The following is a 25,811-nucleotide window of genomic DNA, read 5'->3' on the forward strand; positions in this document are numbered from 1 at the left end:
TGTTCCTCGCCTCTTTGCTGTGCAATTAGAGAATTGAGATGTCCTTCAAGATGGCTGAGCTCGATTGTTTTCCGGGTCATAGGATGGAGGACGGAGGAGCGAGGAGACGAGGAGGGATATTGAGAAGCACCCCAGGTCTCCTCACTCCCTTGCATCCAGGAGTTGACTGCAGGAAGTTCAGACGGTTCCCCTGACCAAGGGAACATTGGTGGTTGGAAGCCTAGGACGCACTGGAAGGGGGTCATTCCCGTAGAAGGTTTGCGTAGGGAATTCGGTGCATATTCTGCCCACATCAGATAGCGACTCCATTCAGATTGTGGTTTCTGACAGTAAGTCCGTAGAAATTGTGTGAGCTCTTGGTTAAGTCGTTCAGTTTGACCCTTCGATTCGGGGTGATGGCCTGATGTGAGACTGTTTATGTTGAGGTTTTTAAACACTGCAGACCAAACCAGTGACGTGAACTGGGGACCCCTGTCTGACACAATATCCTCAGGTAATCCATACAGACGAAATACATAGTTACATAATTCACAGCTCTCTCAAGTGCTGTGGGCAGTTTGGGAAGAGGAATCAGGCGGCAGGCTCTAGAGAATCGATCAACTACAGTTAGAATGGTGGCGTTTCCCTGAGAAGGTGGTAAGTCGGTAACAAAGTCTATGGCGATGTGTGACCAGGGGCGTTGAGGAATGGGAAGAGGTTGTAATAAGCCAGCGGGTGCTTGGTGAGATGATTTTGATGTTTGACAGGCTGTGCATTGTTGGATGAATTTTGTGGTCTCTTGAGGCATGGTTTCCCACCAGAATCGGTTCTGAAGTAGATTGAGTGTAGCAGTGATTCCAGGATGGCCAGAGCTGGGTGTATCATGGACGTGGTGCAGAACCCTCTCTCTTAGTGTTGCTGGTACATAGATTCGGTCAGGTGGACAAGTAGCGGGCGGAGCAGTTTGTTTGTTGGCTTGCGTGAGTTCGGTGATTAGGTCCCATTGTATGGGTGCAAGAAGAGCTTCTGGAATGATTCGTTCTTCGGGTTGAACTTGATTGATGTTTTCGGTTTGGCATGATAGTTCGTCTGCTTTAGTGTTTAGTGAAGCAGGTCTATAGGTGACGTGGAACTGGAATCGGGTGAAGAACATGGCCCAGCATGCTTGGCGGGGATTCAGGCGTTTTGCGGTACTCTAGATTCTTGTGGTCAGTGAGTACGGTGAATGGATGCTTGGCTCCCTTCAGCCAATGACGCCACTCTTCAAGGGCCGCCTTCATGGCTAACAGTTCTCTGTCCCCTACATCATAATTCTGCTCAGCAGCGGATAGTTTGCATGAGTAGAAAGCACAAGGAAACATTTTTTTCTGGGTTGCCCTGCCGTTGAGATAAAATAGCCCCAATGCCTGTATTAGAAGCGTCCATCTCGACTATAAAAGGAAGTTCAGGGTTTGGGTGATGAAGTATAGGAGCGGTAGTGAAACGGTTCATTTCTTGAAAGGCTTGGGTTGCTTTTTCAGACCAAGACAGACGAGAGGATGAGCGTTTGGTCATGGCGGTCAAGGGAGCTGCTACACAGCTGAAGTTGCGAATAAAGCGTCTGTAAAAGTTTGTGAAACCCAGGAATTGTTGTAGTTCCTTCAGAGTGTGTGGTTTGGGCCAATCAAGTACAGCTCTCACTTTGTCATCCATGGCCCACCCCATCTGAGCTGATGATGTAACTCAAGAAGGTAGTGGAGGTTTGATGGAACTCACACTTTTCTGCTTTAGCATACAGGTGATGATCGATCAATCCTTGTAGAACCGCCCTTACATGTTGGATGTGTTCTTCGATGGAATCGGAATAAATCAGAATATCGTCAATATATACTAATGACCCAGCGATTTAGCATGTCTCTGAAGACGTCATTGATGTAGGACTGGAACACAGCATGACTGTCGGACAGGCCGAACGGCATAACGAGGGTCTCAGTGTCCAGTGGTCGTCGAGAAGGCCGTTTTCCATTTGTCCCCTTCTCGAATGCGAATGGGATTGTAGGCACATCGGAGATTAAGTTGTGAAGAATCTTGCCTGTCTGAGTTTCACCGTCATTTCATTTAGGGCTCTGGAATCAATGCATCTCAACCCTCCGTCCGTCTTGACAAAAAAGAACCCAGCAGATGCGGGTGACGTGGATGGACGGATAAATCTCTTAGCCAGCTCCTGGACGGATTGGGCAGTTAGCTTTAAGATGACCAGTTTGACCGCAGTAGAAACATAGATGCATTTGACACTCTCCCTCACTACAGCAAATCAAGACTTCCAACTGAGATTGTGTGTGTGTCTTAAATAGCGTGAGTGTGATATGGTGCAAGTGCATGGGTGATCAGTCCCAGGAATGCAGGCCTATGGGAAATGGAGTCCAGATACGAACAGTCAATATTCAGGGGATGACTCCCTCCGGTGGTCCGGAGGATGCGCCGGAGAAGCTGTATTCGTGCAACAGTGTCTTATTTTTACATTTGATTACTTTATTCAATTTCTGTTTAGTAGGCTATTACTTTTAGTGGGCTAAATTGTTTATTTCATTTGTATCTTGTGTCTGTTGTATTTTTCTATTGTATTGTATCCTATTGTTTGTAATTTTTGTCTTTTTTTATTTTTACTGTTGTTTGTTGACAGTGAAACTGCTCTGAAAGAACAGATTAAGGGGTTTGGGTTCATTTTGGGATTTTTATGAACGCACTGACAGGGGCCCTTTAAAAGTTTTGCTTATAGAGTTGTGAATGACAGTGAAGTGACGAAACTAATGCCACAGGTCACAAGACAATGACAACATGACAGATCTAGTTAGACTGGATTTCATTTTACACGCATTCATACTGTATGACATACTTTTTTAACAGTTGTGAAGTAAAATCTTCACTAAATGTAGTAGGCTACCTACTCAGACATTATGCGATCTCGAATTAAGCATATTTCAGTGGATAATTATTACATCATATTACTTAATCATTCTACACTTTTAAATTACTATTAAAGCAACACTATGTAACTTTTTTGTTATAGTGTGATTGATTTATCTTTCACTCATTTGCTCACCGTGGTGACTTGTTTTTGACAGTTGACTATTGTGTTTCTATGCATTCTCATAGACTTCGTGCTTGTAATGGTGGTGAAGCCATATTTCACTAAACCAGTCATAAATTTTGGAGTAGTAGCCTACAAACAAAGCAAATGTCGTATCTGTTTTGAATGTAGATTTTAGAATCGAACTCTCACAAAAACAAGATTTTATTTTTATTTTTTTTAGACTTATGATTTTGTTTTTTACAGTATTTTATTGCACATTTCTAACTGGTTAAATCAATCCTGCCTATTTAAATAATCTGCAAAGTTGATTTGGTCTAACAAAATATTCATGGTGCGTATTTATGTTGTATAATTAATTTAAAAGAAAATTACTCCTCTGTAACAGATGAAAGTGTACTCTAGGTGAAATGTCAAAGTCTTTTAAAAAAAAATGTCAAAGACATTTTAAAGAGTTTTATCTGATCATCTCCATTATATTTGCTTTTTTGTTGAAAAGGGCTCTGATCTGAGACCATATTTAGAAAATGATAGCATGATTTGCCATCTTAGATGTGTTGTTGTTAGATTTAACAGATTAAAAAAAATTAATTCAATTAAAACAATTCTAATGAAATGGTCGATGCAGTTTCACTAAATATTTTAAAACCTACTTTTATACTGCTAACCGTAAAACACAGAAATGTGTGTTCAATAGCTCCACCACATATGGAAAGTCAATGTTTACATGGGTATATTTTACAAACATTATATACTGAGACTACAACTTTCTCACTTTATGATGTGCATAGTCAGTAATGGTAAGTAAAAACCAATTATTTGCTTGGAAGGATATAAATAGGTTCATAAAATATCTGAACTATAAAATATTTTATAGGAAACTGATGCACAAGCTGAACCCATTCTCAAGAACACAACAGTAAATGTCATGTAGAATGAACATTATCAATCTAAACTTAAGTACACTCATAAAAACATTATTATTTTCCACTTAACTGAAATCAAAAGTGTCTCATATTTCCTGCTTTCTGTGTTCAGGAATGTCTGGACTCTAACACCGTTCCATAGAAATGCCATTAAACAATAGGGTGCTGCAGTTCAAATGGATTTCCAGAGAAGTTTTATCAAATCATCCTCCTTTGGCTCTATTTCAAAGGGCACCAAAGCCAACTTGTCTCACATTACTTATTTAAAGAACAACAAAAGCAAGAGAAATCCAAGATCGTGAATCTGAGCGACCAGTCATTCCCACTGCATAAAATGAAGACTGTTGTGATCGTTTTCCTTGTTGCAGTAAGTAACAAAGTGATTTTTAAATATCTTGTAACACAGTTTTCAATCTAATTAAATCTTATAGACATTTTATAAAAACAAATACTTAATATTAAATACACTTCTCTGCAAAACAAGGCATTTAAAGAGTTAATTCTGACTATTTTTTTACTGTTCAAGTTTAGAGGTATTTTTGTTTTATTCCACTTGAATTGTTAGATAGTTACATATTTTGTAATTTAAAGCAATACAATTGAGACCAGTGTTGTTTTAGTATAACTGAAATATGATTATAGTTTTCATTGAGATATTGAATTAGTTTTTTTTTTATTTTTATATTTCCAATTTTTATTTTATTTTTAGTAATTTTGACATTTATAGTTTTTTATTTTGAGATTTCAGACATACTTAAGTGTGATTTTTGGGCCACTATAAACTGGAAAGGATTAATAGTGGCAGATATAGAATGGATATTGAAATTATATTAAGAACAATGGAATAATGCAAAATATACCTGTCAGAAAAATTTAATTCAAGTTACAATCTTGCACAAACAATCTTATTATTGGTTACAAGTTGCATCATATCCACCAGAACAGCTAACAGGTAATGACTTTATAAAAAAAATGTTGTTATTATTTTGAAATGTAAACTTTCTGTGTAATATTTTCTTTTCCAGAGTGTCTGCATTCACTGTGCAATCCCATCAAAACAAAACATACGCAAAAAACGAGCCTGGATTGTGGATTCACTCTCCATGGAAGAGGAGCACAGTGGTCCTTTCCCATATAAACTGGGAGATGTAGGTTATGTTGAAACCTTTCTGTAGTAATTGGACACTTTATAGCAGAACTGAAGACAAACAGAACATTGACAATTTAAATCTTCAGATGAGCACAGAATTCTGAGTTTGTCCTCTGAATGTTTTTTTCTCTTAGTTAAATATTGAGAAAACAATTATGGAAGAATACTTCATCCATGGTCAAGGCATTGACAAAGATCCCAAAGGAATTCTCTCTGTCAAAACCAACGGATCGATTTATGCTCTTGGAAAAGTTGACTATGAGGAATACAAGAAGCTGAGAGTAAGTCTATGGCCTGATCACATCAAGGACGATTATAAAGATATAGCCTAGTTTTAAAAATCATTATAAGTATAAAAGAATAGCAGAGTCCACAACATAATAATAGCGATAACGGCACAGAGAAACGATATTGTTAGAATCACTTTCAGATCAATTTTTTCCAGCTGATGAATGATAAAAACATTGACAAACAATTAGAATTCATCCTGCTTTAAAGAGCTCAAGCATTTAAAGCAGCAGACGACAGAACTGCAGAACATCGTCTGCTGGGTGTAGTTAGGCCTATCATTAGTTATATTTATAGTTATCATTCTTGTTGTGAGCAGGCCTTAACAATAGTGATGCACCAATTTCTTTATGCCTTTATCAGGAGTGACTAAGTTCAATTAATTTTATATATATATATATATATATATATATATATATATATATATATATATATATATATATATATATATATATATATATAATACTTACTGTTATTTTATTGACTTGCAGATCACACTAACTAAAGAAAACACAAACGTTGCTGTAGATATTGTGATTCAGGATGTTAATGACCATGCTCCTATTTTCAACAAGGAAGTGTATGAAATCACAATAGATGAGTCAACACCACAAGGTACTGTAAAACGTGTTTGAAACAACTGGTTTCCTGGGTGAAAGAGCAACGTTTCCCATGTACATCTCTGTATTTTCTTACCCAAAGGTGAGCATTTGGTCACAGTGCTGGCAACCGATGCTGACCAGTTTGGCACTGCAAACTCATTGTTTACTATGAAAATCATCTCAGTGTCTCCTCAAACCCTCAATACTGAGTTCTTCATAGAACAAACAGAAGGAGATGTGATAGGGAAGATTTCTTTCAAAGGATGTCTGGATTATGAGGTAACATATACACAGTTGTCTCAAAAATGTTCCTATTGCACATATCATTCATCATTTAACGTTATAGTTTATAAGCGATTAACAGTGAATTAAATGATTTTTGACTATAGATTATATTGTAATTGGGGCAATGACATTATGCTTTATTTTTATGAAAAAAAATATATATATTTTCAGTCAAAAATGTAAAAGTGATAGAATTGTCCTGATGTCATAATGAAGAAAAAAAAAAAAACATAAAGAATAAAATTCTTGAAAAGAAAAACTAATTAGGTAGTTTGTCATAGTCTTTTAATATTATTTCTAGAAGAAAAAATATTTTAACGAAACTGTTTCACTGATTATTATTTGAAAAATCTTTTGTCATGTGGTGCGACCAACATGCAGAGAGAGAGAAAAAAAAAAAAAAACTTAAAAAAGGGAAATAATATCATAGAGCGGACCCTTGAATGTGCCTGTGTCAAGGTAAATAAATCAGGCTGTAAAATGTCATGTGGTACAATAGTTTCTCCTAAAATGTAATGATATTTTATATATATAAGGGCTCGTTTAAATCGAGACAACCTGCTCAAAATAAAGACGGGTTATTTACTATGGTTTACTTATGTTTCGCAAAGTTATATAGCAAAACGTAACGCAAAAGCCTCATCTGTGTACTGTTATGTGCATCGGCAGCGATCTTTCATACAAATACTTGGTATAGTTTGTTTCAAACTGAAACAAATATGTTTTTGTTCTGCTAGTTGAGACCTATAACAATATATAACAAAAGACTGTCAGTTATTTATGATGATTTTTAAAAATGGTGCTCCCTTAACATTATAGCAAATTTAAAAGCACTTATTAAGAATTGGTTATATACTTATAAGCTTTAAAATGACATCTATTTTTTTGTTGATCGAGCAAGTGGTTATGAAGTTACAGGATGACAACTTTTTTTGTTTGACTCTGGCGCCCCCCGTCGGCCGGGTAGCTATCAGTCCGCTGTCTGAATTGTACAGCCAGAGTTTTTAAATTTAAACTTTTCTTTAAAATGGAATTTTAAAACCATATGGATTCAACATGAACAGTTCAACAGAATGGATTCAACAGAAACAGCATGTTTCTTTTTGTTTTTTCTTTTGTTTTTTTTACCTTTCCTTCATCATGGACACTCTTATTTGTCATTTCATCTCATATATCTCATATCTCATAAAAAAAAAGTCAGCACCGTTTGTCTAGATTCCAGGTGTGGAATGCTTTTAAACAGTATTAAAAGATGCATGCATGGCAAAGCCTTTTATTTCAAAAGGTCAAAGAAAGATCATGTGATACATAAATCCAATCAGGTGTGTCCAAACTTCTGGTAGTGAGAGAGTTATATAGTATTCAACTTTACTGTGCTTTCTTCATTGTAGGAGACCCAAAAATACACTATTCTGGTTGAAGCAAAGGATCATGGGGAGAAGGTGCAACTCTCTAGTACAAGCACAGTGATAGTGAATATCATCGACAAAAACAACCATCTACCAGAATTCACCAGGACAAGTGTAAGTCAACAAAGTATAAACTGTTTTCTGAGCTTTCAGGTGTTGCTATTGCAGTTAAGTTATGCTGTTTTGCTTGTTTTTGATGAGGATTATGTGCAGTAGATTAGTTTGATGACTTATTGTTCTACAGGCTTTTACAGAGGTGAAAGCACAAAGGAGTGGAGAACCTGTTTGTCGACTGCAGGTCACAGATAAAGACAGCAGAGGATCTGCAGCATGGAGAGCACGATACTCTCTGCAGGGTGATGAAGCACAGCGCTTTAAGATTCAGACTGATCCGGAGACCAATGATGGAGTCATAACCGTCACTGAGGTAAGACGGGATTCGGAAAACATTTGTTTTAAAATGATGATGATAATAATAATAAAAATAATAAATAATTTAATCTTTCTGACATATACTTGAAGTAATTATGTCTTTTTCACATAAAAAGTAAATTTCTCAAACAATGTTTCAAAAAAAATGTGCCTAATTGTTTTGAATGTGCACTTGTGATGTATACTTGAAATCTTAACAGTATATATTTTTTAACTTTTTATATAGTATAATATTAATTAAATAAAAGGCCATTTAAGTGCACTTTTAAGAACACTTTGATATATCTGTTTCTTTTTTAAAAAGTGCACTTTGCAAGTCAAATTAAAGTAAATTTTAAATCATTATGTTTTAATAATCTTTTGTCATGCTTTAAAGTACACTTATTTTGATGTGTTGACAAGCACATGTAAAGTAAGATTATAATTTTAGCTGTAGTGTGTTATTTGACATTAAATTTACAATTAACATATTTTAAATGTACTAAATTGCAACTTCATCATTACAAATTTGTGTAATTTCAAATATATATAAATACATGGCATATAAGTTTAAATATAAATGACATTAAAGTATATTTTATTTTACCATAAATGCTTGTCAGTACATTCAGCAGTAACTTTAACAATATTTTAAAGACAACAGAAGTAATTATGAAATTACTTATAAAGATGTGCTTAAGTCCTACTTAAGTGGGTCAAAAAACACTACTGTAAGTTCAGCTACTTACATTTAATAAATGTAAACAAGTATATTTATGCTTGGAAACCCCAAAGTATTTTGAATGTAAATGGCACAAAACATGTTTCTGAATGCTTAATATATAGTATTTCAGTTATGTGACTCGTAATGTGATTCCCCCCTCCCCCCCCAGCCTTTGAATAATGAAGAATGGTCCAACTTGAGCCTGATTGCCACTGTGGAGAATGAGGAGCCCTTCTTCTACTGTAGAGTCACAGGACGTCCTAGACATGGTCTGTGGGATGTAGAACACTCAAGAGGAAGGTCCAGTTCCACATCAGTGTCCCTTTTATTCACAGTTATTAGGAAAGATGCCAGTGAGCCCTCATTATTTGTGGAGATCATGAATCATGTAGGGGTTATGGAGAGAATGGAGACTGGAAGGATGCTGGATGTCAAAAAATTTAGAATGTGTCTGCCTGAGAAGAACACTGTCATTACAGCTGTCGATCCAGACCTGTACAGCCCATCATTCCACTTTGAGCTGATGGGAGATGTTGAAGGGAAATGGAAGCTTCATTCTAACTATGGTATTAGAGAAACTAATCTTGTTTAAAATTGTAATAGAGTGCAAAAGTCTGGTTCTAGAAGTAAAAACAGCATTCATTTTCTCCATAGGGAAATAGATTTTTAATGATAACTTAGGCTATTAACCTTTAAAGACAGACTTAATGTGAGGTACAAGGTTGTTAATTGATGGTGTTTGCTTCTGTCAAAGCCATCAGTGGTGAAAAACTACATTACCCATGATGCTGTACAGTAAATTACACCAATCAGAGTCAAAATAGCATATGCATATTTTGCAATAAACTTGTTTAAATGAGGAGTTTTATATTTCTCCAATATCCATTGTTTTTCGATTATGTCATCGGCAATGCTTCATGGGATTGTAGTTCTTTCCCTAACTAAAGCCGTTAAAGGGTTAGTTCACCCAAAAATTTAAATTATCTCATGATTTACTCATCCTCAAGCCATTCAGTGTATATGACTATCTTCTTTCAGACGAACACAGTCGTAGATATTTTTAAAAAATATCCTTAGTCCTCCAAAGTGTATAATGGTTGTGAATGGGGGCCCACATTTTGAACAAAAAAAAATGCATCCATCCATAATCAAAGTAATCCATACGACTCCAGTGGGTTAATAAAGGCCTTTTGAAGCGAAGCGAAGTGATGGGTTTGTGTAAGAAAAATATCCATATTTAAAACTTTATAAATTCAAATAACTAGCTTCCGGCGGACGACCGGAAGCGTTGACCCGAAGAGCAACCTTTGATCCGAACGCGTCGCAATGACGAACATGGAGGCGTCAGAGGAGAGAGCAAAACAAAACACCGGTCATGAATTAGGAGTCTAAAATGAGAAATTTTAAGGAGAAATGTTGGAGGACTTTGATCATGATTCTGGAGCTTGAGTTTGTTACCCAGCCCTATTTGTTTGAACCGTGAAAGGCGTCTAAGCTTATGATACTCATCCTACATCATACATCGTGTCAGTGGGTTACTCATTTGGCACAAATCGATTTTCGCAGTATGCGTAACGGTCGTCCGCCGGAAGTTAGTTATTTGAATTTATAAAGCTTCGCTTCAAAAGGCTTTTATTGACCCACTGGAGTCGTATGGATTGCTTTGATTATCAATGGATGCAGGCCCCCATTCACTACCATTATAAACCTTGGAGGATATTTTTTAAATATATCTCCGATTGTGTTCGTCTGAAAGAAGATAGCCATATACACCTAGGATGGCTTGAGGGTGAGTAAATCATGGGAAAATTTTTGGGTGAACTTAACCATTCTTTTTAAGTACAGTCTTGAACCTTAGTATTGTTATCTGATTTTCAAATTTTTTTATTTTTTTATTTATTTATTTTTAAAAGCTTGTAATGTTATGATTCACCTCACAGCTGGTTGACTTGGTTCATGGCTAATAACTCTTTAATGAAGCCTTTAAAAAAAAACAACAATCCCTATGGGAAAAAACATTAATGGAAAAAATACTTTTACAGTGCTGCTAAAAGGTGGGCAGACACTAATGCACTCTAAAGCAACCAAATGCACCTGTTTTCTCTTACAAGAAAAAGTGGCACAGTACTATTCAGTATTATTATCATGTAGCATAGAAGTTATATTGTATAAGGTATGCCGCATGTCCAAAAAACATGGTACTTTTCGAAGTCCTCGTGTTCAGTTTTCACTGTAAACATCTTCTGTTTTCTTCACAGGAACATCCGTGAGACTGATTAAAGAGAGCGCTGTACGTGCTGGCAATCATGAACTCACCCTTAAGATCTCTGACAGCCGGGGCCAGTTTTCACTCCAGACCCTCTCAGTTCATGTATGTGACTGTGATGTTTCTGCAAACTGCCATGTGCACAGAGCACCAACAATACAGCTGAACATCGCTGCAGTCACTGCCATAGTCATCAGCATCCTGGTGCTGCTGGGTAAGAGAGTGTTTACAGGTCAAGCACATTCATTGTGAGGAGCTGAAAGAAATACATGTTTAAAGGATGTTCAAATTAGTTTAGCTCATCCAAAAAATAAATAAATTGGGCATTATGCAATCTGTCTATCCATATTAAACTGATACTGAAGGAAGTATTTTACACTTAACCTTTAAATGGCAATGATATAAATTGTATATGAATCAGTATAAACTACTATTTAAAGTTTGAGGTCAAAGTTTTGTAATGATGCTGAAAATTCAGCTTTGCATCACTGGAATAAATTACATTACAAAAATATATTACAGTAGAAAATAGTTATTTTAAATAAAATAAATAATATTTAACAATATTACTGTTTATTACTGAATTTTACTCAAATAAATGCAGCCTAAGCATAAGAGATAAAAGACCCAAATTTTTGAACGGTAGTGTATGTGTCTGCTGTAAATCTAGTTGCAAGTCTAATAATCCTGTTTGTATGTTTGTTTTGTAATTTAATATAAAAAGGGTTCCTGATGATGGCGTGCCAGATCAAAGGCAGAGCAAAGAAATCTGCAATGAGCTCCTTCCTCTCTCTGGATGAGGAACATAATCAATCTCTTAGTTCTGACATCTCTGAAAGACATGAAAATGATTGCATGGTAAGCACACATGATTTTGCTATTTTAATTATTAGAGTCAGCTAATTCCCATCTATTTTGATAGCATTTGTTATGTGAATATCTTTTTAATATGATGATATGATGTTTGACTGTCATTTTCTGAAAGTGTGTATTAGAGAACTAGGTCTGGAGCTGAACTATTCTCAATTTCTGGTCCAACTTTTGCAGTGTTTTGAACCCTGAAGCTGATGTCTAATGTCCTCCTTTATCCAGGCAGCATCTTTACTTCATGTCAACTCAACTCCATGAGCCAGAGCTGGAATTAAAAACCTACCAGACCTCAGTATGCCACTCAATGTACTGTGACAATATGAACAACATCAAAAAAAAAAAAGGGAAAAAGGGGAGAATTTTGATCAATGAGAATCAACTGTGAATTAAAAGGTAGGGCTTCTTTTGGTTGTGGTTGTTCTAAATGTACAATCATACAAAGTGAACGACTATTGAAACAGATTACCAGATTAATTCTGCATTAAGTGAAAGCTGTCTGAATTCTGTGAATGAATATCCACTAAATGAATGAATATGTATTATGTGTCATATGAGTATATCAACTTATAAAAGTTGAGAAATTCATGAACAGCTCTTACCACTTTCTCTGATCGGGTAGGTGATACTGTATCTAGGTATTCTTACACTGATATGTTTATAGTGTTCATATGAAGAAATTTTATACAAGTGAAAGATGGTTCATGTTTTGTGGTTATTGTTTTTTATTATATATATATATATATATATATATATATATATATATTTAATTATATTGTCTTTATTTATTCTGCTCAAATAAAAGAAAATAAAAATAATGTGTTACTCATTTAAAAACAATTATCTATTATTACTAACAATTTTCATACATGGAGATACAACATCTGCGCTATGTGGTGCACGTATTGTACACATACAGAAACATGAATATGTTATAATAGCAAGTGGCCTATTTTGTCCTTTCTAGCCTTTGAACTTCCTGGGTGTTTTCTTGATTTCCTCATAATGGTCCTACACACTCAAACAAAGAAAAATATTGTTTTACTGGTCTTTTAAAAACTCAAAAAGTGCTCATGTTCATAATAAAAGTCATATTGCCAGAAGACCGTAATCCAGTAAGGGCAATCGAGCAATATTCCCACAGTCAAAAACATCCTCTGTGAGAGACATGACAAAATAGTCTGAGAGAAACGGTGATATGTACTGTTCAGATTCTGTCAGAAAAGGGTTAAAATACAGCGTAACACAATCAGACAACATTGCTACTTTAACTTGCCTAACTGGTAATTGCGAGGAATGTGTAAGTCACAAGAATGGAGCAACTTCGTTTGCAATACACTCTTAAAAATAAAGGTCCTTTATTTACATCTGTGGAACAACTTTTAACACCAATAGAAACTTTCCATTCCACAAAAGGTTTATACAGTGGTGCTCAGAATTATTGGCACCCTTGGTAAAAATGAACAAAGAAACTTGTAAAAATGAATCTGCATTGCTAATCCTTTTGATCTTTTATTAAAAAAAATCACAAAAATCTAACCTTTCATTGAAGTAAAAGAATTGAAAATGTAGGGAAAATCTCTTTATGAAATAAATGTTTTTCTCCAAAACATGTTGGCCATAATTATTGGCACCCTTTTATTCAATACTTTTTGCAACCTCCTTTTGCCAAGATAACAGCTCTGAGTCTTCTCCTATAATGCCTGATGAGTTTGGAGAACACCTGACAAGAGATCAGAGACCATTCCTTCATGCAGAATCTCTCCAGATTCTTCAGATTCCAGCTCCATGTTGGTGCTTCTTCTCTTCAGTTCACTCCACTCATTTAGGGTTCAGGTCATAGGACTGGAACGGCCATGGCAGAAGCTTCATTTTGTGCTCAGTGACACATTTTTGTGTTGGTTTTGATGATTGTTTTGGATAATTGTCCTGATGGACGATCCAACCACAGCACATTATAGGATTTCTAGCAAAAGCAGTCAGGTTTTGATTTTTAGAGCCCGAGCACCAATGGTGTGAGGACACTATTGTAATTGCTCGGTCAATTACTCTTCTTGTCCAAAATGAATTGCATTTTTGAGGGCCTGAACATGCTCAAAAACTCATGAAACTTTGCATACCCATCAGATGTGGTGAAAATTTACATCTGATATGGGTTTCACAAAATGGTGGCAAAATGGCTCGATAGCGCCACTGACAAAATTTCAATGAAGCACCCTTCGCTCTACGTATTAAATTCGGTAGACAAATGTAAGAGTCCATACCTACAAAAAAGTCAATGGGTGCAATATCTGAAAACCCAACAGGAAGTGAGATATTTAGAATTTTCCCTGCAAATTTTTTGCAGTTTTTGCCATTTCCAGACATTGTACTTTAACAAACTCCTCTTAGAGCTTTAATCAGATCAACATCATATTTAGTCAGTGTAATCTAAAGGCCTTAACGGTGTTAAATTGTGAAGATCTAGAGTTTTTGCTGAAGGCGTGTCTGTTGCGGCCTGACAAAATTTAATGTTTCGCCATGAAACAGGAAGTTGTTGTAACTCGGGTATACAATGTCCAATCTGCCCCGAACTTCATGTTTGATAATAGTCCTGGCCTGAAGACATCTACATGCTGATATTCAGTTACAGTCATAGTGCCACCTGCAGGCAACAGGAAATTACATGTTTTACACTGTGATTAACTCCTCATGGAGATTTAGCCAGAACCACATCATATTTGGTTAGTCTAATCTAAAGGCCTTGACGGGATTAAATTGCAAAGAAGTTTTCGCTGAAGCGCGTGTCTGTAGGGGCCTGAAAAAGTTCGATGTTTCCCCATAAAACAGGAAGTTGTTGTAATTCGGGCATACAATGTCCAACCTCCCCCAAACTAAGAGTACTGGCCTGAAGACATCTACATGCAAATATGCAGTTAGTCATAGTGCCACCTGTTGACAACAGGAAATGGCATGTTTTACACTGTAATTCATTCCCTGAAACACATTTAAATATGCCATGAAGTGCCAAAAATGCTAGAAACACGTTAAATCATGCAACACTTGGCTAAGTGCTAATGTATGCGATTAACGCCATGAAACAGGAAGTTGTAACTCAGCCATACAATGTCCAATCTGCCCAAAACTTCACATGTTTGAGAAGAGTCCTGCCCTGAACACATCTACGTGATAATATTCAGTTATAGTAATAGCGCCACCCACTGGCAACAGGAAGTGATGTGATGCACTACTAGCAACATACTAAAATATGCAATTGAGTGCTAAACATGCTACAAACATTTGAAGGGGTGGATTCTGGAATCCACTGCTGCTTCAATATATATCTTTTAAGTTATAAATCAACATTTATATTTCTGTTAAATTATTTGAATGACTTCTTCAATGTATGTTAAAGGATCTATTTTCCTCTGTACCTCTCACTGAGAGAAAAGAACATGTTATCAGTATGTTTTGGTAAAGTTTCCTGCTCAGAGCAGAGCTCAGATCAACTTCAGCCTTGAAGAAGCTGTGAATCATGTGTATCAGTGTTTTGTGCAGGTCCCTTTCTACTGGACAACTGGCATTCTGCTTGAGACCAGCAGACGCCACATCATGACCCCAAAAGGACATCCGGTACCTAAATCTAGGGTCCCCCTCGTCATCACCGCGACGAAGGGAATTATGCTTCTTACTATCTGTCCACGTGTGGAAAATTTCTAATCTTCTCTATTTTTCTTTGCCAATCAGAATCATCCAACCTGAAGTAATGACGTAGTTAGTTGACACTGTTAGAGTATAATTGTTGTGGAAATGTGAATGTACGCAGAGCGGCCTACAAACTCCTTGTGAGACCTGAAGCTGGCTTCTGCTGATGAAACTGCAAACTATTCTTCATTAAATTTTTCTTCAATTTATTATTTTTTTAAACTTTGACTCCGGGTCTTTATTCAACATATCTGGTTTCAAGGGTCCTAAACTGTTTATCCCCAACACATTCATGCTAGCAACAATTAGCTAAGTGCTAAAACATGCTATTATCGTCATAAAACAGGAAGTTGTTGTAACTCAAGCATACAATGTAATGTCCAATTTGCCTCAAACTTCACGTTTGATAAGTGCCCTGGCCTGAAGACATCTAGTCAAAATTAGTAGTCATAGCACCACCAGCTGGTAGCAGGAAATGTGGCAAATACAAATGACTGACATTGTCCTCCTATATTTATATACTTAAATGCATATTTCCCACTGTGCTCTGTTGTCCTAAAGCCACCTGGTGGTAGTGGCATGGGTGCGAGGGCCCTTTCATTGCTGTTTGCAGCTTTAATTTATCTGTTGGTGTTTGATAGAATCCATGATACCATGTATCTGAACAAGATGTCAGCAGTATTTTTAACCGTGTGCATCGGGTACTTTTTATCCCTGTGTGTACCAAAACCATCTGGTGGGTTTGCTGCCAGAAGGCTCTCGTTTCATCTGACCATTGACATATGTTCTCTTCCAGGCAGATTTGTAACATCTTTAGTTGATTGGAACTTCTTAATTATTGCATTTCATAATGTGATTTTCCCCCCACTTTCAATTATTTTCCTTCAATGAAAGGTTTGATTTTTGCTAATTTTATTAATTAAAGATCAAAGGATAAACAATGCAGATTTATTTTTACAGTCAACTTTGATTATATTTACCAAGGGTGCCAATAATTCTGACACAACTGTAGCGGAAAGGGTTTATTTTGATTATTAATGTTCTTTACACTAAGATAAAAATGGTTCTTTTAAGTACTGTTCAATTAAAGTTTCTTTGCAGAACCTAAAATGTTTTTTCATCAGCATCCCTACGAAAACCACCTTTTGAAGCCTTTTTTTACATGCATGTTGTACTGAGGCTCCTTTAAGATGTCTTTTTTTAGCAGGCTTGTTAAACTAGTGAGAGATTTTAAATAGAATATATTAATTTTAGTTGCTTCAACTATAATAAGCATGTTGGCCCTGTGGAAGTTAAGCTTTTTTTTTTTTTTGTCTTTTTTGTATAAGTTTATATAGGCTATGGGGGAGCAGAATTGTTTCTCAACAGGTGCTAATTTTTCAGGAAACGAATTTGAATTTATATAATTCCTGTATTATTATTTTTTATTTATTTTTTCTTAACTGTCATGAACATTTCTACTACATCTCAATGACATTATAAACATTTGTGGAGTAAATAAACTGACTCTTGTCTTGCTTGAGCTAATTACATTGCTAGAATTTATTTAGAATTTTTTTTATATAGCCTATACTTTTCCATTTACATTTTTCATCTGCACTGTTTTCTCTTGCTAACTAAAAAAATGAGCAAATTTGTTGCTTGTCATGGAAATAATGGACCTTACTTTTAACAAAAAGAAAAGGTTAAATAAAAAGCAGCCCCTGGGAAATACAAGTGGCTGTAGTTTCAGAAAGTTGTATTATCTTACAGTTCTTGATGAAGGCGGGTAACCGTATGGTTGTATGGGCGGGTGTTGTTTCGTGGCAGGACTGAAGATGGGCGGACTTTAAAATCAGCCAGGAAAAGACAGGAAAGCCGATACTTCCCCGCATCACAACAAAAAGAAAACGGTCGGTAACTATTTTAAATGTTTTGTGTAAATACATGAAGTTGACGAAAACGAAAGATCGTGTTTTGTGAGGAAATCGTGAGATCGTGTGGATTTTCACTGTAGGATTTCAACGGCCTGAAACTCATCGTGACTGTAACGTAAATATATTTTTTTTGTCACACGAGTTGCCTCATTTGCTGATGATTCATGACAGCTACTTTGAACAAACTAGTTAAAATACTTAAGATTATTATAATTCAAATTAATATGAAGCGATCTGCTTTCAATGCGTTTAAACTAAGCCTTTTTACATAAGATGAATTAACGAGAAAATGGACCAATTAACGTTAGTTTAATCCACAGTTTAAATCCCGTTTAAACCTTCTGGCATTGTTGAAATGAGTGTTTCAGTAGATTAACGTTAGATCAAATATTATTTCTATTTTACCACATTCTAATCTGCTTACCGCAAAGATTTAGCTATTTCGCTTACAGTTTTCAAAAGGATTATAGTGAGATGTTTATAAAATAATGTTGTACACTCCACTCCCTGAAAGATTTGTACCATTATGTAATGTAATTAGTTTTTTTTTCTATTTTAGGTTTATTTAAAACAGTTTCTTTTTGATGAATGTCGGCTAGTGGCTAACCAAGCCCGTCCACTTTCAGATTTATCACATATAGTGCGGAACTTATTTTCTTTTCATATGAAAAATAGTATTTTCATTTAGTATATGCATTTAGGTGGTTGTTAATGTTTTATGATCTATTATATTGTTTATGTATGTGAATGAATGTTGTAAATGTTTTGATGGTGGGGTGCGGCGGTAACACAGGCCTCGCGACATGACGGTTTCGTATCATAAATATATCGATCTAATCTAATTAACGATAATCTAATACACTTAGATTATCGTTAATCTTATATTTTATGGTTATGGCCTTTGTCGTTTGGTCAATATTTATGGAAAGTTTTGTTTTTTTTCTTTTTTTTCCACATAGCGACACAGATAGTGCAACTTCCGGTCAAATGGTACTTCCGCAGCTGTGTTTCCGGTTCATGTTGAATATAGAAATGATTCACAGAGCACATTTAAATCTATCTATCTATCTATCTATCTATCTATCTATCTATCTATCTATCTATCTATCTATCTATCTATCTATCTATCTATCTATCTATTTAAACAGTTGCTTTTCTGTTTGCTCTCAAAATGCTTCAAATCTGAAGCTTATATTCTGTCTGTCCTTTTCTCTCTCTTCTCAGCAGATGGCTGCCATTCGTAAGAAACTCGTCATAGTGGGTGATGGAGCCTGTGGAAAGACCTGTTTGCTTATTGTTTTTAGTAAAGATCAGTTTCCTGAAGTCTACGTGCCCACAGTGTTTGAGAACTATGTTGCAGACATTGAGGTTGATGGAAAACAGGTATGAAATCTGCCAATGGCTTTAAATTTTTCTGAAAACTGATTTGCATGTGTATGTTGTGACATTGGCACATATGCAGTAATGTCCTTTGCACCATCATTTCAACCAAACAGCCAAATATATTTTTAATGCAAGAAATAAAATAAAGTATAGATCTTTTTTTAAAATAATAAAAGCATGTTTTTCACAGGTTTTGAGCAATTGCAAGAATACTAGTTAATTATTTTCATTTATATGCACTAAGAAAGCAATTCATGGTAATAAAAGACAATATTTACTTATATTTTTAGTAAAATATTTTAATATGTGAAAAATGCAATTGGGCTTTGAGTGTGTGTGTGTGTATATATATATATATATATATATATATATATATAAAACATATATATATATATTATATATATATATAAAACCAGTATGTCTCTTCTTATAGGTAGAGCTTGCCTTATGGGATACTGCTGGACAGGAGGACTATGATCGGTTAAGACCCCTCTCCTACCCTGACACAGATGTCATTCTTATGTGCTTTTCTGTCGACAGTCCTGATAGCTTGGGTGAGACTTCCTCATAAACAACTATATTTTACCAGCCCATTCATCACACTTCAATTCAAAATGGTGAAAAATGTTATTTCAGCATGAAATGTAAATTCACCCAATCTGTTTTCTGAAGATTACCCACATGCACATGTATATACCTTATAATTTTTAATCAAAATATCATTACTCAATGTTCTGGTGAAACAACAGAGTTCTCCAATCAGTTAGTGTGCTTAAATTGCCCCAATTATGCTTTTTCGGATATTACCTTTCATGTAATATGTAATATAGCTGTTTGTGAATGCAAAAGGTATGCAAAGTTTCAAAGATCAAAGTGCAGATAAATGGAGTTATTGACGCCTAAAAGACTGCCTGAAACGGGTGCTGAGAAAGATCCAGAGCTGAATTTCAGATATGGTAATGGCTGTTTGGTTTCCGACACATGCTGTAAGTGGTAGATCTATCACAATATACTGGGCCATCTGACCAATCAGAGCAGAGTAGACCAGTCAGACTGGGCCATCTGACCAACCAGAGCAGAGAAGGCACTTGGAAAGGAGTGATTTAGAGAGATTTAATCCTTTATCGAACCGTTTTAGACACTGTGAGAAAAGAGGTGATGCTACAATGTATATTATGAGAAAATTAAAGTGTTTTTTGACCTTGGATGTATGTAAACCTATTGTAGGAAAACCACAAAACAAAATTAGGAACTTTTAAAATAGCATAATAGGGGAACTTTAAATTCCACTCTTGCCAGCTTTCTTCGTCAACCTTCTTCAACGCACATATCTCAAAATCCAATAAATCCAATTAAACAAAAACAATCAACGATTGTTTTTCTTTTTCAATAAATTTTTTTTTTATTTATTTTTATTTTTTTTTTTTAATCAAAATTCTCACATTTCCAGTGAAATAAGTAGTCCACTTAAACCCTGCCTCTTTCTTACAATTGGCTGCAAGCTGTTTAATGTTTAAACAGCTTGCAAAATGTTTAAGTTTGAAAGTAAATAGCCTATTAAGTCTTTAAGTATTAAGTATTTGGTGCTGTGATGAACAACACTGTGAATACAAAAAAAAAGAATGGCTTTTTGAAGCATTTAAAAAAGTTTAAAGCAGATAAATAAATAAATGTTTTAATTACAGTAGTGCTGCTTTGTTTACGGGGGTTTCTGGGGTAACCGCTGCACTTCTGCTATTCCATCTGCTCCGTCTGCTGTTAGAGAGTGAACGTGCACTTTCCTTCAGCGCATCACCTTCACTCGTTCCGTCATGTGCTTCTTCTGCACGTTGGGCTTGTGTACATCTGAGTGCGCATGTTTTTTGACACAGCATATAGCGGTGTTGTGCATTTTATAAAGATGATGGGTAAAGTATTCTTAAAATGTATTATAAAAATGTTAATAATTCATAATAATAATTATTCACGGTACTTTGAAGTTCCCACGATAACAATATTGTGCATATTCATTATTGTGATATATATCGTATTACCGAATATTGGCACATGTCTAGTTGACAGTTTCTCTCTTAAAGTCAGCAGAAAACAGAAGTTGCAATAGTCTTTATTTCCCTATTGTGACATATATCTGAATGAAACGGCTTCTTAAATGAAAAAAACTATAGGGTGGGACTTGATTTTGTTTGTTGGGAATGATTGGATGGTTGTTGTTTGCTATTTGTGGATCTAATGGGAGTCACAGCCCTCACGCCAGTAAATGTCATTAGAGAAGAGATGTCACTGCGAGAGGGAGGGGAATTTTGATTAAAGATTATGAGGCATATCAATTTAAAACAATGATGTGCACGAATAAATCATTTATAATAAATACTTCAATATTCCTTAAAAAAACAAGAGTTGTCAATTTTTATTTCATGGTGACTTTAATGTTTAGGTCCTTGCTTGGTATGTGATTAACATATTGAGTGTGTTTACATATTCAACAAAATGCTGACAACTATCAAAAATCATAATTTTCAAGAATGATCAGGTTTTCCTCTGGTCTTTACATCAAAAAGTAAAGCGTTCTGCACCCGTGTACTTGTTTGAGGTAACGGGCAAAGATGGACGTTTTATTTGCGGTTTGTTTTTATGAACTTTCTGGAAAATGTAAACCATTAAAGCATGTAAACTTAAGTGTGAGTTCTGTTTAAACATCACCCCCCAGTTTCACAGACAAGGCTTAAGCTAGTCCTGGACTAAAATGCATGTTTGAGCTGCTTTAACAGAAAGCAACTTGTACTGACATATCTTAAAATATGTCAGTGCCATTGTTTTGTCTCAAAATGCACACCAGTAATGTTTTTTTCAAGTGTACGTTCATAAAAGTTACTTAAATATCCTAATTGAACTAAAGCCTAATCCTGGCTTAAGCTAAGCCCGGTCTGTGAAACTGGGCCTAAAAGTTTTACTCTGTTAAGCCATTAAATGCTTGTCATGATTTTAAAATAAGGTTAAAGTTCTTTTGAAATGATCACTCTCTCTCCTTAAATGTATCACAGAGAATATTCCAGAAAAGTGGACACCAGAGGTGAAGCATTTCTGTCCAAATGTTCCCATCATCCTTGTTGGCAACAAAAAGGATCTCCGAAACGATGATCACACACGAAGGGAACTTGCCAAAATGAAACAGGCAGGGTCTTCTTACTTCTTAAGAGCAATAGTTCACACAAAAATGACAGTTTTGTCAGATATTCACCTTCATGTCTTTCCAAACCTGTAGGACTACTTGGTTCTGTCAAAAAAATGAGTCCAAGCTACTTTATTTATTTATTTTTTTTCTCTCCCCATACAACAAATCTAATACATTCTACCAAACTCCAGTGGATTTGTGAATTTAAAGTATGGCTAGTTTCTCAGCCTATAATCTAGATTATAACACACAAGTTACATTTATGATACTTTTCTCAGCCATTTTCATTGAAAGCTTGAATATTCTGCCTAACGTCTAATTTGTCTTTAATGTAAGAAAAAATACTGGAATTAATTGACATGAATGTGAAGAGGCGTGTATGATGACAAAAATATTCTTATTTTATATGATGCATCCATTTAATATAAATGTGTTGATTTTATATTGGCTAGTCACTTGGACATGCTTGTAATATCTTTGAAATATGTCTTCAATTAGGAGCCCGTGAAGCCAGAGGAAGGGCGCGACATGGCTAACCGAATCAACGCCTTTGGTTATTTAGAATGCTCAGCCAAGACAAAAGATGGCGTGAGAGAGGTCTTTGAAATGGCCACCAGGGCTGCGCTGCAAGCCAGGAAACGGGGCAAAAAGAGCGGCTGTCTGCTGTTATAGAAACCTGTAGAAGAGTGGATGTCAGTTAACAGCCCAGGAGACTTCAGAGCAGGGAGGGAGGGATGGATGGGACGAGCCTAGCATTCATGTCCTAGTACAGTCATCGTATCAGACTGATACTGGGACATCATGTCAGACAAACCATGAGAGACCAATGGAAAGACTCCGGAAACACTTTGGGAACAAGATGATGTCATTTCCTGTCATCACAATGTTTGGGGTTAAAAGTTTTCTGGTTACATCAAGCAAAAAAAATTGAGATCGGATTTCTAAATGGACTCTAGAACTAAGATATTTGATGTTATTCCCCCCCACTTCTTAGCCCCAAACAAAATCAAAATGGTTGTCTAATAAGCATCCTGTCTTCAGCGACTGTTTTGTACATTGGACAGATTGTATGTATGTTTGTATATGTAAGAATATGAATGTTTGTGTCAAATGAGTGCATGTCCGTCTCCAGGTTGCCATGTCTTCATTGTATATTCATGTATCTGCCCGGCTTTATTCTGTTTGAATATTCTGTGCTCAACTAAAGCACACACTGAACGCTGTAGTGGGCTGTATTGTGTTTAACCTCCCACTTCAGGCTTTTTCCTTTTTATAGCTGATGTCTCAAAGGATTCTGGGCTGTACATTAGGGATCTGAACCATTTAGTCATACTGATTTATTTAAAGCTTACATTTTTTTTTTAATCATTTGCATTTAGAAATAAAATTTAAAGAAAATCAGATTTGAAATGTTTAAGTTGAACAAAGTCATTTCTGTCTCATTGATTTGACAACAATTTACATAAGAATAGTTTTACCAGAGATGTAAAGAGTACCTGAAAAACTTGAAGTAAAAGTACAGATAACTTACAGCGAAAATGACTCCACTACAAGTCACCAATTCCAGTACAACTTGAGTAAAAGTCTTAGGCCTGGTTTCACAGACAGGGCTTAGATTAAACCAGGATTAGGCCTTAGTTCAATTAGGACATTTAAGTAGATTTTATAAACATGCCTTAGAAAAAACATTACTGGTGTGCATCTTGAGACAAAACAATGGCACTGACATATTTTAAGATATGTTAGTGCAAGTTGATTTCTGTTAAAACAGCTCAAACATGCATTTTAGTCTGGGACTAGACTTAAAGGGATATTTCACCCCAAAATGTCAATTTTGTCATCATTTACCTACCGTCAAGTTGTTCCAAACTGGAATATATTTCTTTGTTCTGCTGAACACAATGGAAGATATTTGCAAGAATGTTTGTAACCAAGCAAATCTCGCCCCCATTGACTACCATAGTAGAAAAAAAATGCTATTGTAGTCAATGGTGGGCGAGATCTGCTTGGTTAAAAACATTCTTCCTGATATCTTCCTTTGTGTACAGCAGAACAAAGAAATATATTCCGGTTTGTAACAACTTGATGGTTGGTAAATGATGACCAAATTTTTATTTTTGGGTGAACTATCCCTAAGCCTTGTATGTGAAACCGGGGGATAGAGTATCTGATTTTAACAGTACTTGGCTATTCTACTCATACTGAATGTAGGCTCAAATATGCACTAGTCCTCAACACCTGAGAGACATGCCTTAAAAAAATATAAATGAATAAACGGCTGATTTGTGAGGAGAGCAATCACATGTTTATTTGTACTTTTGGTGAAAAAAAAATAGTGAATACTTTATTTTTATTCAACTCAAAAAAGTACAACAATTTAATTATACTCAAGAAAGTAAAAAAGAAATTGAAAAATGTACTCAAGTATAGAAACAAAAGTAAACAGTACTGAAAACCATACTTGAGTAAAAGTACAGATACCTTGCTGTGAAGATTACAAAACCTCAGAACTGCAAGAAATCAAGATTGACAGCAGCTTCTTAAAGGGTTAGTTCACCTAAAAATGAAATTTCTGTCATCTATTACCTCATGCCGTTCCACACCCGTAAGACCTTCGTTAATCTTCGGAACACAAATTAAGATATTTTTGTTGAAATCCGATGACTCAGTGAGGCCTCCATAGCCAGCAATGACGTTTCCTCTCTCAAGATCCATTAATGTACTAAAAACATATTTAAATCAGTTCATGTGAGTACAGTGGTTCAATATTAATATTATAAAGCGACAAGAATATTTTTGATGCACCAAAAAAAACAAAATAACTTATTTAGTGATGGCTGATTTTGAAGCACTGCTTCAGGAAGCTTCAGAGCGTAATGAATCAGCGTATCGAATCATGATTTAGATCACGTGTCAAACCACCAAACTGCTGAAATCACGTGACTTTGGCGCTCCAAACCGCTGATTCGTCACACTGATTCATAATGCTCCGAAAGCTTCCTGAAGCTTTGTTTTGAAATCGGCCATCACTATATAAGTCTTTTTTTTTTTTTTTGGTGCACCAAAAATATTCTCGTTGCTTTATAATATTAATATTGAACCACTGTACTCACATGAACTGATTTAAATATGTTTTAAGTACCTTTATGGATCTTGAGAAAAGAAATGTCATTGCTCCCTATGCAGGCCTCACTGAGCCATTGGATTTCAACATAAATATCTTAATTTGTGTTACGAAGATTAACAAAGGTCTTGCGGGTGTGGAACAACATGAGGGTAAGTAATAAATAACAGAAATTTCATTTTTGGGTGAACTAACCCTTTAAATGTCTACAAACACTCTAGCCTCAAATTAAGCTCAAGTGTTCAAAAAGGGCATGAATCAATATCCATCAAAAAAGTCTCTTCAATATAACAGATAAATAAAATAATGTTAAGTACAATTAAATAGTACAAGCCTACTTACACTGACGTGCTGCTTTCGGTCATGTCCACATCTCATAAATAAATTTTCACAACTACCTGCTAATGCACATGCACTCACCCTCAATGCCCTGCAGATGGTGAAATCACTTCTTTTGTAGCAGAAATAAACTGCTGCAGAAAAGGTTAGGTGCATAATTGCATTACTCATTACAAATGTACACAGATTTAATAAGTAAATATACTTATTCAAAAA

The 25,811-nt window shown here is 35.5% G+C and overlaps 2 protein-coding genes across 8 annotated transcripts; both read left to right on the forward strand.

The window, feature by feature from the left end:
* Positions 1 to 1,130: 1,130 nt before the first annotated feature.
* LOC137009733 (cadherin-like protein 26) lies at positions 1,131 to 9,436 on the forward strand. Its single transcript, XM_067372190.1, has 8 exons — positions 1,131 to 1,169; positions 5,001 to 5,123; positions 5,260 to 5,406; positions 5,905 to 6,028; positions 6,116 to 6,294; positions 7,692 to 7,823; positions 7,954 to 8,136; positions 9,014 to 9,436. The coding sequence occupies exons 1-8, from the start codon at positions 1,131 to 1,133 to the stop codon at positions 9,434 to 9,436; spliced, it is 1,350 nt and encodes a 449-aa protein (XP_067228291.1).
* Positions 9,437 to 17,426: 7,990 nt separating this feature from the next.
* rhoac (ras homolog gene family, member Ac) lies at positions 17,427 to 23,535 on the forward strand. Of its 7 annotated transcripts, none has more exons than XM_067372324.1 (5): positions 17,427 to 17,553; positions 18,805 to 18,960; positions 19,394 to 19,514; positions 22,002 to 22,132; positions 22,631 to 23,535. In XM_067372324.1, exons 2-5 carry the CDS (start codon positions 18,805 to 18,807, stop codon positions 22,802 to 22,804), a joined length of 582 nt encoding a protein of 193 aa, XP_067228425.1. In that variant the 5' UTR covers positions 17,427 to 17,553; the 3' UTR covers positions 22,805 to 23,535. The 7 variants fall into 7 exon arrangements, with proteins under 7 accessions (XP_067228425.1, XP_067228424.1, XP_067228426.1 ...); XM_067372323.1 differs by having other exon boundaries at positions 17,431 to 17,553; positions 18,802 to 18,960; XM_067372325.1 differs by having other exon boundaries at positions 17,547 to 17,687; positions 18,802 to 18,960.
* Positions 23,536 to 25,811: the final 2,276 nt, after the last annotated feature.

This window comes from Chanodichthys erythropterus, chromosome 20, assembly GCF_024489055.1.
Source record: "Chanodichthys erythropterus isolate Z2021 chromosome 20, ASM2448905v1, whole genome shotgun sequence".
Classification (NCBI taxonomy): Eukaryota; Metazoa; Chordata; class Actinopteri; order Cypriniformes; family Xenocyprididae; genus Chanodichthys; species Chanodichthys erythropterus.

Excerpts from the sequence above, each read along its gene's own strand:
- rhoac (XM_067372321.1), top strand. Across the intron at positions 19,515-22,001 it reads CGACAGTCCTGATAGCTTGG|AGAATATTCCAGAAAAGTGG; the intron begins GTGAGACTTCCT and ends AATGTATCACAG. Across the intron at positions 22,133-22,630 it reads AACTTGCCAAAATGAAACAG|GAGCCCGTGAAGCCAGAGGA; the intron begins GCAGGGTCTTCT and ends GTCTTCAATTAG.
- LOC137009733 (XM_067372190.1), top strand. The coding sequence starts at position 1,131 with ATGGCCCAGCATGCTTGGCGGGGATTCAGGCGTTTTGCG. Across the intron at positions 1,170-5,000 it reads GGGGATTCAGGCGTTTTGCG|AGTGTCTGCATTCACTGTGC; the intron begins GTACTCTAGATT and ends TTTCTTTTCCAG. Across the intron at positions 5,124-5,259 it reads TCCCATATAAACTGGGAGAT|TTAAATATTGAGAAAACAAT; the intron begins GTAGGTTATGTT and ends TTTTTCTCTTAG.